General features: G+C 44.9%; 2 protein-coding genes across 2 annotated transcripts; one reads left to right on the top strand and one right to left on the bottom strand.

The window, feature by feature from the left end:
* Window positions 1–1,102: 1,102 nt before the first annotated feature.
* LOC125539238 (putative serine/threonine-protein kinase PBL19) lies at window positions 1,103–3,393 on the top strand. Its single transcript, XM_048702639.2, has 4 exons — window positions 1,103–1,695; window positions 1,794–2,054; window positions 2,305–2,427; window positions 2,550–3,393. The coding sequence occupies exons 1-4, from the start codon at window positions 1,273–1,275 to the stop codon at window positions 3,123–3,125; spliced, it is 1,383 nt and encodes a 460-aa protein (XP_048558596.2). The 5' UTR covers window positions 1,103–1,272; the 3' UTR covers window positions 3,126–3,393.
* A 417-nt stretch (window positions 3,394–3,810) lies between these two features.
* LOC125539237 (uncharacterized) lies at window positions 3,811–6,677 on the bottom strand. The gene is made up of 8 exons (XM_048702638.2): window positions 6,358–6,677; window positions 6,191–6,256; window positions 6,025–6,120; window positions 5,858–5,935; window positions 5,606–5,680; window positions 4,457–5,074; window positions 4,305–4,376; window positions 3,811–4,218 (listed from the first exon to the last, which is right to left on the bottom strand). Exons 1-8 carry the CDS (start codon window positions 6,541–6,543, stop codon window positions 3,982–3,984), a joined length of 1,428 nt encoding a protein of 475 aa, XP_048558595.1. The 5' UTR covers window positions 6,544–6,677; the 3' UTR covers window positions 3,811–3,981.
* Window positions 6,678–11,215: the final 4,538 nt, after the last annotated feature.

Here is an 11,215-nt window from a genome sequence, read left to right as displayed (position 1 = left end):
TTCCACGGGAATCGGGGCCCTATAGGCGGGACAAAATTTGAGCATCACACTGGACTAGACATGGAGACAGACATCCGGTCCCTAGCCCAAGCAGTCAAGAACGACGAGAATGACTTGGCAGTAAAGCAGGGATCTAAAGTCTTGTTTAGGGAGATGAAATTCCTAGCGAGGTTAAAAATATGTTTCCTTTTTGCTTGGACCCCAGTAGCAACGCTCCCGCAACATAAATTGCCGCGAGAAACGTTCTTAAATGCTATCCTTCATAGGAACGTTCGGTGTATAGCATTACCGTTTGGCTTTTGTATTGCCCTTGGTGGTTGTTTGTTGATGGAACATAAGATATTTTCCAGCTAAGACCAAAACCTCTGTTGAACTCTGAGTCTCGCGTGTTTTTCTACCTAACAGAGCGACCAGCCATCTCAGGCATGCAAGGTCAACACTTTGAAGCCAAATTCAACGCGCGAATAGCTCACGAGGCCTGGTAGACATCGACGGGTCTCGGTCAAGGTGCAGAAGGATAACATTTCTTGGCAGCCGGGACAAGTTGTGGCGTGAACGAACTGTGCCTTGCAGAGTGCGAAGAAGTGGCGAACCGCTGGTACATATCGCTACCCTACGGAGAGAGAAGGTGGCCGCGCTTCTCGTCGTCCTCTATCAGTGCATGTACCCATGAAGGCCGTATAGTTTGAACGGTCCAACCGCGACTTGCAAAACCGCGTGACTGTGTGCCACTGTGCTGCTTGATTGGGGTGCTAGCCAGACATATAATGGCGACGTTGAAGTACTTCGTATTTTGCTTAGGTGTGGTACAGCTCTTGATTTGTTGGTGCGTATCGAAATTCAGCCACTTGGAGGCATTTCTTGAATCTCTTCCGATTCAGTTTTTGGTTTTTGGTTTCTTCCCTCTGTCAGTTTTTTGTTTTCTCATCTCCGGACTTTCTATCGGAGTATCAGAAACTTAAGCCTTATTCGATAATCATTCACTCCCGAAATCTGCGAAGCAGGGAAATTACAACTTTGCCGTTTTGAACTGCAGCTCCGCCAACTCCGCTCTCGAAGTTGTGGAGCGGTACCGAACAGGGCCTTAACTTCTTGATCGATTGGTCCGTCCGTTGTGTTGTTTCCAGAGATGCTACGAGAAGCGTAAGAATTATTAGGAGACGACAAAATTCCTTTTTTTTATCGCCAAATATCTTGGTGTTTCTCTTTGTGATTCGGGGTAGGCTACAAACCACTACGATCGAGCAGAATTTCGCCAGCTTCCTCCAAGAAATGGGCTGCCTATGCCTATTCTGGGACAAATGGAGGCGCAAGAGACGGCCGGAGGCGTCGGCGCCGGCTTCCAAGGCGGCAGCCACAGCCTCCTACTATGCCGCCGCTGCCTCGACCGCATCGCCAGCCTGCAGCGCGACTGCTACGAGCACATCCGACGGCTCAGGCGCGCGGCCGGCGTCGAGCAAGTCCTTGGGCTCCTCCGCACGGAGCATCCCGGAGCTGTACGGGGAAAGGGGCGCGCAAAGCCTGCTGGAGTTTGGCCTCAGCGAGCTCCGTGGCGCCACGGCCAACTTCAGCCCGCTGCTCATGGTCGGCATGGGCGGCTTCGGGTGCGTCTACAGGGGCGCCCTCCGCCTCCCCGGCGGGAACCCCCACGGCACGGCGGTCGCCGTCAAGAAGCTCAACCCCAACGGCGGCCAGGTACCGAAACTGCGATGCAATTCCATCACTAAAGAATTCAACTGTCTCCGGAATCCGGACTACACCATCTGATCTGATCGCCTGGCTCTCTTGTTCAGGGACACAAGGAATGGCTGGCCGAGGTCCAATTCCTCGGCATCGTCGAGCACCCGAACCTCGTCAAGCTCGTCGGCTACTGCGCAACGCAGACCGATCAAGGGCCGCAGAGGCTTCTGGTCTATGAGTTCATGCCCAACAAGACCCTGGACGACCACCTGTTCAACCCAGAGCACCCTGTCCTCCCATGGGACGTCAGGTTGCAGGTAGCATTGGGTGCTGCTGAAGGGTTACTGTATCTCCACGAGGGCCTTGAGCTTCAGGTAGGTAAAACCAATCTGCCTTCCAGTGCCCATCACCCTCTTAGGCTTTGGTGAAGCTTTTTTTTTATCTGTGACTGAGTTTGCTTATTTTGAGCAAGAGAAGAGTAGGCAGACAGTTTCTACACCAGCAGCTCTCATCAGATCATGGCATCAGAACTGAATTATGAACTACTGCATGGAAAAAGCAGATTGTCCAATTATCATCACAGCCTGAATCGTTATACTCATGATGATCTTTCGATATCTGTAGATTATATACCGCGATTTCAAGGCTGCAAACATACTGTTGGATGAGGAGTTCAGACCCAAACTTTCAGACTTTGGATTAGCAAGGGAGGGGCCATCCGAAGGTCAAACCCATGTATCTACAGTGGTATGTGCAAACTTCGCTACAGTAACCGGATCAATTTCCTTGGGTTGCATAGCCACACCACATGGCATTCTAAATGTTTCATATGTATAGTCCTCGGACACTCATTACCTTCGCAAATTCAGGTAATGGGAACCTACGGCTACGCAGCTCCAGACTATGTCCAGACAGGGCATCTCACCACCAAGAGCGACGTCTGGAGCTTCGGAGTGGTAATGTATGAAATCCTCACCGCTCGACGCTCGGTAGAGAAAAAACGCCCCAAGAACGAACAGAAGCTCCTGGAGTGGGTGAGGCGGCACCCAGCCGACAGCGAACAGTTCGGCAAGATCATCGACACAAGGCTTGAAGGGAGATACTCCATGAGAGGAGCAAGAGAGATCGCCAAGCTGGCCAACAGCTGCCTTGCAAAGTATGCAAAGGACCGCCCCGCAATGGTGGAGGTGGTCGAGAGGCTGAAGCTGGCAATGCAGCACAAGGAACTGGATGGTCAGGATGTCCGTTCACTGGAAGAAAGCTCGCTTCTTCATGAGGCACCAACGACACCACCCATGGAGGATGAGGCTGCGGTGTCGGCAAGGCGGCGGATGCTTCATTTGGCTGCCCTAGGTGAGAATGCAAATGCTCATGCAAGGAGAAGGTTGATGCTCATGAGGGCAGCTGCTCCTCGGACGTGTACCGTGCCATCGTTGAGCTCTTGATTTTGACGGATTTTGTTTTCTTGTTGTTCTATTTTTGATGTATGATTGTATATGGTTTAGAAATTTAGTTTTCTTCAATGCTATAGCTGGTGATTGATGAGTAAAGTTTGAAGAGCTGGTGGTGGTACAAAAAGGTTGAAAAGCATGAAATGTAGTTATGCCTTTCTTTTGTCGGCCTCACGTGAGCCAGTAATTTGTATACATGAAAATGGCGCCTACTGTTTCATTTGGATAGTAGTCTTTGGAATACTGGAAGCACATTTTTTTATTTTTTTATTTTTACTTCTGTTGGCAAAGGAAGCACACTAATTGGAACTTATATAGGAAGGATGCCGATTTTCTCAAGTGAACATCTAGCTACAGGAGGAACAGAGAACAGGGAGCTGAAGCGGGCAGGTCAGCACCTGAGCTGTAAAGGCCAGAATGGTTTTTCTTTGCTAGGTTATCTATAATGATTAATGACAGCAATTCCCACCCTATTTGGTCCATGCCCCCTTGTACTCGCTTCTGACTAGTCTATTATACCCTCAACTGATTAACTATATTTCCAAAAACTAACTTAGAATAAACTTGTTAAAACCCCAAGAAACGTTCTATAGCTTGTAAAAATGTCTTACATTATGGGACGGAGGGGGTATGTTTTTGTTTTCAACAAAGCTCATGACACAGAAAGTTAAATCGCATCTCAGTCAGCATCAGCATCCTCGTAATATATGGTATTAAGTGTGGCATTGTAACAACAGAGCGAACGGTGGTTCTTTTTCTTAAGCAACAGTGTAAATTTCACAGAAGTGAAGAGAAATTAAAATCCAAGAATTACAAACCTGCAGAAGCAGGTCATGAGCCATCACACAATTCAGTTCTCAGCAATGGGAAAGACTGATCCAATCTTGTTGTTACCCATACGGTAGCACTTGACGTTCACTGTGTACGGGCCGATATCAACGCGGTTATCCTCCCCGCCCATAAAGAAGCACAGTGTGTAGAGTGCCAGCTCGAACTCAGGGCTAACACCAATCAAAGAGCTTGATACTGATTTCAGCACACCATGCCACTCAAACTGAACGGTCAGTAACTGTGTCTCCGAATCAGGCTGTGAAAACGAGAATGGAACATGTTAGATGCATTACTTACATTATATACATGTACATCTTATGAATGTTGAGACTATATACTCACCGATTCCCCACGCCGTCTTGGGAATATGTAACCTTGGTAGTCCACATTTCCCTTGGCTTCTTCCAGATAAAACTGCAAATTAGTCATGTAGCTGCAGTCAGATGTATTTTCATACAACGATACGAGACTGCTGAAGCATTACATGGACTTACCTGAATCCAGTTATGGAATCCTGAGACCTCGGTCTCTCCTTGTCTCTGTTCCTTTATCTCACCAACAAACACATGCTCAAATGCAGAAGAGCAGCTAGAGTTGCCACATCTTCCATACAAATTAAACCAAAGGGATGTCAGCATTGCCTTGAAGTCATCATAGTCTTGGGATACGACTCCCTTCAGCACTAAATACCGGTGCAAGTACTTAATCGGCGCCGTCCGGGCAATCTCTTCAATAAATGCTGCTTCTTCGTGCTTGTCCTGCTGAGTAACAACTTCTTTGTACCCTTGGTGTGGGTTGTAATTGTCAAGAAGCGCGCAGAAGCGAGAGTAGGTGGGCTTGGTGAGCACATCATCGCCTAGCCAGCTGAATAGGTTTTCAGATGCCATATCATCCTTCTGATAAACCTTCTTTCCCTCTCCACATTCAATTCTGTAGTCCTTACCAGGAACAAGACGGTTCATATCAAGCTCCCACAACCGGCTACATGCTTCCGTCAAGCTATTGAGCTCCTCCCTGGTAGGCTCTACATTTAGGCCATGGTGGATCTGACCAACATCTTCAGAGTACTCTTGTTCAGATGGTGGCCTTTTGTATGCATTCCATGCTTCAGACTGCATCAACAAGTTATGTAGGAGCTCAGAGTTCAAATAGGACCAGGAAGCTTCACAATATATTAATATAGTACCACCATGACATCTTACCAAAGGAATTCTACCAGTTTAGTTCATATATACATGAAGGTAATACCTTAAAACGTAAAGTCAACAAAAAAATGCCCAGACAAATAGATCAAAGTTTCCAGGTATCGAGCTATGATCAGTTCTTTTTTCTTTTCTTTTGAATACTGATTGGCTCAAATTATAATCTCCGGTGCTTTCAGATACTAAATGGTTCAAAGATAGCAACATGGAAAGGAAAAGTTAGTGGCAAAGATCCTTTAAGAAATCATATTATGTAAAAAGTAATTACTTCATTCAGTGTGTTAATAGTAGTGAAATGGTGTTTGATCCTTGATGTAAGTGTTGGATAACACTGATTATATTCCGAGAAAATATTGGCCTATAGACACTACCTAAAACATATAAATTTATCTGGTATTTGCAACCAACTATTAACTCTAATTTAGGTTGCTATGCACAAACCTGTTGTGGTCTTCCATGCTGTTTTTTCTCCCCTACAGTTTGCCAACCTTCGTCATTCTTCTCTTCTCCCTCCTCCTAAAATCCAAAAATTAAAGAGTCGGCTTATTAAGAAATCCATCCCAACTTCAGACTGATACTGAAAAGCTCTAAGATACAGTTATAGCACAGACACTACAATATCGGTAGGTATATGACTGAACAGCAGGTCAATTACCCACAGTTTTCATGTAACAAAACGGAGCAGAATCAAACCTGTTGTTGCCTCCTGTATGCTGGCGCCTGCTGCTGCGGTGGCCGGCTACCACCATCACTCCTGTCCTCGCCTTGGTACTACAAAAACAAACCCAAATCAGCACACAGCAACCCAACATGGAAATTCAATCAATGGGAAATGAAAGCACCCAGATCATCTGGACAACCTGGCTGTGAGATGCACCATGCGCAGATGGATGCTGCTGCTGCTGCTGCTTCCGGCCCCCCGTCCTCTCCCAGCCCTCATCCTCCCTCCTCTCCTCCTGAATGCAATGACAAAAAATCAACAGCTGCTGATCACACAAACTAACACGAAGTGAACAGGCCACTCACCCGCCTGGAGGGCCGAGAACCCCGGCGCGCCTCCTCGGGCTCGCCGCCCTTCTTCTCGGAGACCACCTGCCAGAACCAACCAAAACCATCAGGCTTTACCAGACCGACCAGCCATTCCGCGCCAAGCTTCGGCTTCATTCACAATTGAGCGAACAGCCGGCGCGCACCTCGGCCCACGTCGAGCGGTCCCGCTGCTCGCGGCCCTCCTCATCGTCCTCCACCTCCTCGGCGTCCCGCGCGGGGCGGTGCCTGCTCGGCGCCTCGTCGCGGTCTTCGTCCCGCTCCCGCCGGCCGCCGTCGCCTTCCAAGGCGCCGATCGCCGCTTTGGCCAAACCCTTGATGAGCCCCTCCATGGCGAGAGCAGGGGAGTTGGGAAGCGGGGCTGGGGTGGATCCGACTGGCTGTTTGGGATCTGGGTGATGACTGGTGAGGAAGCTGTGCTGTCTCGAGTTGTAGTGCGCCGTGGGTGGACTGTTCGGGTGGAAAAGGAGGGATGATTTGCACGTGGTGATCGCCGATTGGGCTGGCCGTGGTCGGTGGGGTGGAGTAATCGCGGCGACGCGGATGACCGACGAAATCTCCTGTGTTAATTAACAAAAATGCTGCTGCCAGACAGCCAGTTCAGCGGGCACAGACGCCTAGCGAGAATATATTTTCTTTTCAAAACGGAAGCCAAAGATTAATTTCATTCCACAATTAAGCAAAAGAGAATTGCTTAGTTACATAATCACTTAGCGGCACACACAGGATACCCACGCATATACTCCCTCCGTTCCGAATTACTTGTCTTAGATTTGTCTAGATACGGAGGTATCTAGATGCTAGATACCTCCGTATCTAGACAAATCTAAGACAAGTAATTCGGAACGGAGGGAGTACCTCTTTAAAGAGGGCATCGTCGAGACATCACACAAGTGTCATCGTCGTCACTCCTCTCCTAGTAAAGCGTCATCGCCATCCCTAAATCTTAAGCAAATGATTTTGACTTCGTTGTAGGCGATCGTCGACCTAATGTAGAGGTTGTAGAGTTATATAAAGATTAGTGTCAAAACACAAACATATGCGACCAGACAGCGTAGACTTGACTTTGTTGAGAACTACAAAGAAGAACTAGACATGGCTAGTGTCACTCACCCAGGGCATTTGGCGTAGACCCGACAATTAACCCAATTGTCGGTTGATTCGGTTATGGGTCTTCGGTTCGGTTTTCATTTCCTACGTGTTCAGTCTTCGGGTTAGGGTTTGGTTTCCACTCTTAAAAATCTGAAATACACACACTAACCGATGTTTCAATAGCCGACGGTATGCGGCTGAGTGATTGTGCCTTGCTGGCCAAAAATCAAGGCCCAACTCATCGCGTCCGACACCGAGAAAAATCTCGAAGCCTCGCATCGCACTCTGGTCGCTCCCAAAATCGCTTCGCTCTTGCCCCCCTCCCCCCCTTGCCCTAATTAACCCTGGCGGCGGCGGCAACCGCCATTGGCGCCTGCCCTGCTGCAAGTCTGCAACACTGCACCGCTGCGTCTATTACATCCTCAGCTTAGAAATTTCCAAGAGCTTAGACTTCATGCAAAATTACTTTGAAATACAACAAGGAAATCCAGTAGAAATGATTCCTAACTATTACATTCCTATAAATTAAATAACACCCAGAGTAAACATTCTATCGTATCACAATCTTATAAAAATTAAAGGAGCCCTAAACTTTCATGCATTAGACAAAACAAGCCTATGCAAACCGTGAAGAAATCCAACTCCTATTTGTCGCCAGCGTAGGTTATAGTGCTTTTTGCAAACCGGCGCACACCCATCCACAACACTGTGTGTCTAAATAGACCAACCCATGTAGGTATTTTTTTCACTGGTTTTTTGGAAAGCTTTTCATGATTGTTCAGACTTTTTTCTAGGCGATTTTTCTCCTGGATATTCACCCGTACGGGTTTTGCAGGTTTTCTCACTTTGTTTTATTTTTCGTTTCTGTTTTCTATCTTCTTTTTGTTTTCCATTTTTATCGACTTAATGAACTTTTACAAATTTGTGAACATTTTTAAAAAATGTGAATTTTTTTTATAAATACAAAAAATTCAAATCCTGTGATTTTTTCCTCAAATTTGTGTTTTTTTTCATTTTTGCGAACCGTTTCCAAGTGGTGAACTTTTTTCAATGTTGTGACACTTTTTTTCCAAATTTCCTAAACCTTTTTTCGAAATGTTAAACTTTTTTACTTTTGTGAACCTTTCCTTTTTTGAAAATGTCAATGGTCAACTATCTATTGTCAACGGTCAATGATCGATGATCGCTTCGTCAACAGTCGCAGGTCCACCAGTTAACCAATTTAAAACAAAATGCAGTTGGGCCGGCCAATATAGTCCTACGTGTGAGTGACAGTTATCTAATATGGCGCCAAATAGAAGCTCTCGTGAAGCAAGGGGTTGTGACTGGAGCGCCAGTTATCTTATCTGGCCCCAATTAGAAGCTCTTGTGAAGAAGGGATTGTGGCTAGGAATTAAGCTAGTGGCAAACAAACAGATTTTTTTTGGGTGTGCGTTTAATTTCTAACCCTAGTGCGGCGGCGGCGGCCATTGGCGCCTGCAACACTGCACGAATGCATCCATTACATTCCTTGGCTTATAAAATTTTCGAGAGCTTAGGCTTCATGCGCAACTCCTTTGAAATACAATAAAGAAAATCTGGTAGAAATCATTCCTAACTATTACACTCCTATAAATTAAATAACATCCAAAGCAAACATTCTATGGATCATAATCTTATAAAAAGTACAAGAGCCCTAAACTTTCAAGCATTAGATAAAACAAGCCCATGTAAACCGTGAAGGAGTACAACTCCTAGTTGTCACCTTAAACGTCGGTTGTAGTGCTTTTTGTAAACCGGCGCACATCCATATAAGCATTTTTTTCACTGGATTTTTTGGAAAGCTTTTCATGATTGTTCTGATGTAGTTTCTAGGCGGGTTTTCTTCTGGATATTCCCTGATACGGGTTTTGCAAGTTTTCTCACTTTGTTTTATTTTTCGGTTCTGTTTTCTCTCTTCTTTTTTCTTCTTTTTTCGTTTTTCATTTTTTTACTTAATGAACTTTTATCAAATTCGTGATTTTTTTTTCATTTTATGTTAAGGTTTTTCAAATTATGACTTTTTCAAAAAAATCTTGTGATTTTTCCTTGAAATTCTTGATTTTCATTTTTGCGAACCTTTACCAAGTCGTGAACCTTTTTAAAAGAATCGTCAACTTTTTACAATGTTGTGAACCTTCTTTCCAAATTTTCTAAACGTTTTTCAAATTTGTTAAACTTCTTTATTATTGTGAACTATTTTCTTTTTTGAAAAAAATCAACAGTCAATCCTCTGTGGTCAACGGCCAACGATCACTAATCACCCTGCCAACGGCTGCAGGTCCACCGGTTAACCGATTTACAACAAAATGCAGTTGAGCCAGCCGATATGACCGTGCGCGTGAGCGCCAATTATCTTATCTCGTGCCAATTAGGAGCTCTCGTGAAGGAAGGGGTTGTGGCTGGAGCGCCAGTTATCTCATCTGGCGCCAATTAGGAGCTCTAGTGAAGGAAGGGGTTGTGGCTGCAGCGCTAGTTATCTCATCTGGCGCCAATTAGGAACTCTCGTGAAGCAAATAGTTGTGGCTGGAAAATAGCTAATGGCAAACAAACAGATTCTTTTGGGGGCGTGTTTAATTTCTAACCCTAGCGCGGCGGCAGCCGCCATTGCGTTGCACAGTTGCAAGCCTGCAACACTACACCGCTGCATCCATTACATTCATTGGCTTATAAAATTTCCAAGAGCTAAGACTTCATGCAAATTCCTTTGAAATGCAATAAAGGAAAACCAATAGAAATGATTCCTAACTATTACATTCCTATAAATTAAATAACACCCATAGTAAACATTCTATCGTGTCACAATCTTATAAAAATTAAAGCAGCCCTAAACTTTCACGCATTAGACAAAACAAGCCCATGCAAACCGTGAAGGAGTACAACTCCTATTTGTCCCCTTAGTCGGTTATAGTGCTTTTTGTAAACCGGCGCGCACCCATATAGGTATATTTTCACTGGTTTTTTGGGAAGCTTTTCATGATTGTTCTGTTGTTGTTTCTAGGCGGTTTTTCTTTTGGATATTCCCCGGTACAAGTTTTGTAAGTTTTCTCACTTTTGTTTTTTTTCGGTTCTGTTTTCTCTCTTATTTTTTCTTATTTTTTTGTTTTTCATTTTTTTGACTTAATTAACTTTTATCAAATTCGTGACCATTTTTTCATTTTGTGTGACGGTTTTCCAAATTATGATTTTTTAAAAAATCTCGTGATTGTTCCCTCAAATTCTTGAATTTCATTTTTGAGAACCTTTTCGAAGTCATGAACCTTTTTAAAAAAATGATCAACTTTTTTCAATGTTGTGAACCTTCTTTCAAAATCTTCTAAACATTTTTCAAATTTGTTAAACTTCTTTATTATTGTGATCATTTTTCTTTTTTGAAAAATCAACAGTCAACCCTCTATGGTCAATGGTCAATAGTCAATGATCATTGATCGGCATGTCAACGGCTACAGGTCCACTAGTTAACCGATTTATAACAAAATGTAGTTGACGCGGCCGATATGACCATGTGCGGGAGCGCCAGTTATCTTATCCCGGGCCAATTAGGAGCTCTCGTGAAGGAAGGGGTTGTGGCTGGAGCGCCCGTTATCTCATCTGGCGCCAATTAGGAGCTCTCGTGAAGGAAGGGGTTGTGGGTGAAATGCGAGTTATCTCATCTGGTGCCAATTAGGAACTCTCGTGAAGGAAAGGGTTGTGGCTGGAAATTAAGCTAATGGCAAACAAACATATTCTTTTGGGGGTGTGTTTAATTTCTAACCCTAGCGCGGCGGCAACCGCCATTGGCGCTGCACAGTTGCAAGCCTGCAACGCTGCATTGTTGCATCTATTACATTCCTTAGCTTATAAAATTTCCAAGAGCTAAGACTTCATGCAAATTCCTTTGAAATGCAATAAAGG

This window comes from Triticum urartu, chromosome 2A (assembly GCF_056163025.1).
Source record: "Triticum urartu cultivar PI428250 chromosome 2A, HENAU_Tu73, whole genome shotgun sequence".
Classification (NCBI taxonomy): domain Eukaryota; kingdom Viridiplantae; phylum Streptophyta; class Magnoliopsida; order Poales; family Poaceae; genus Triticum; species Triticum urartu.
The sequence above is the reverse complement of the archived record's forward strand: the minus strand, read 5'-3'. Positions and strand labels throughout refer to the sequence as shown.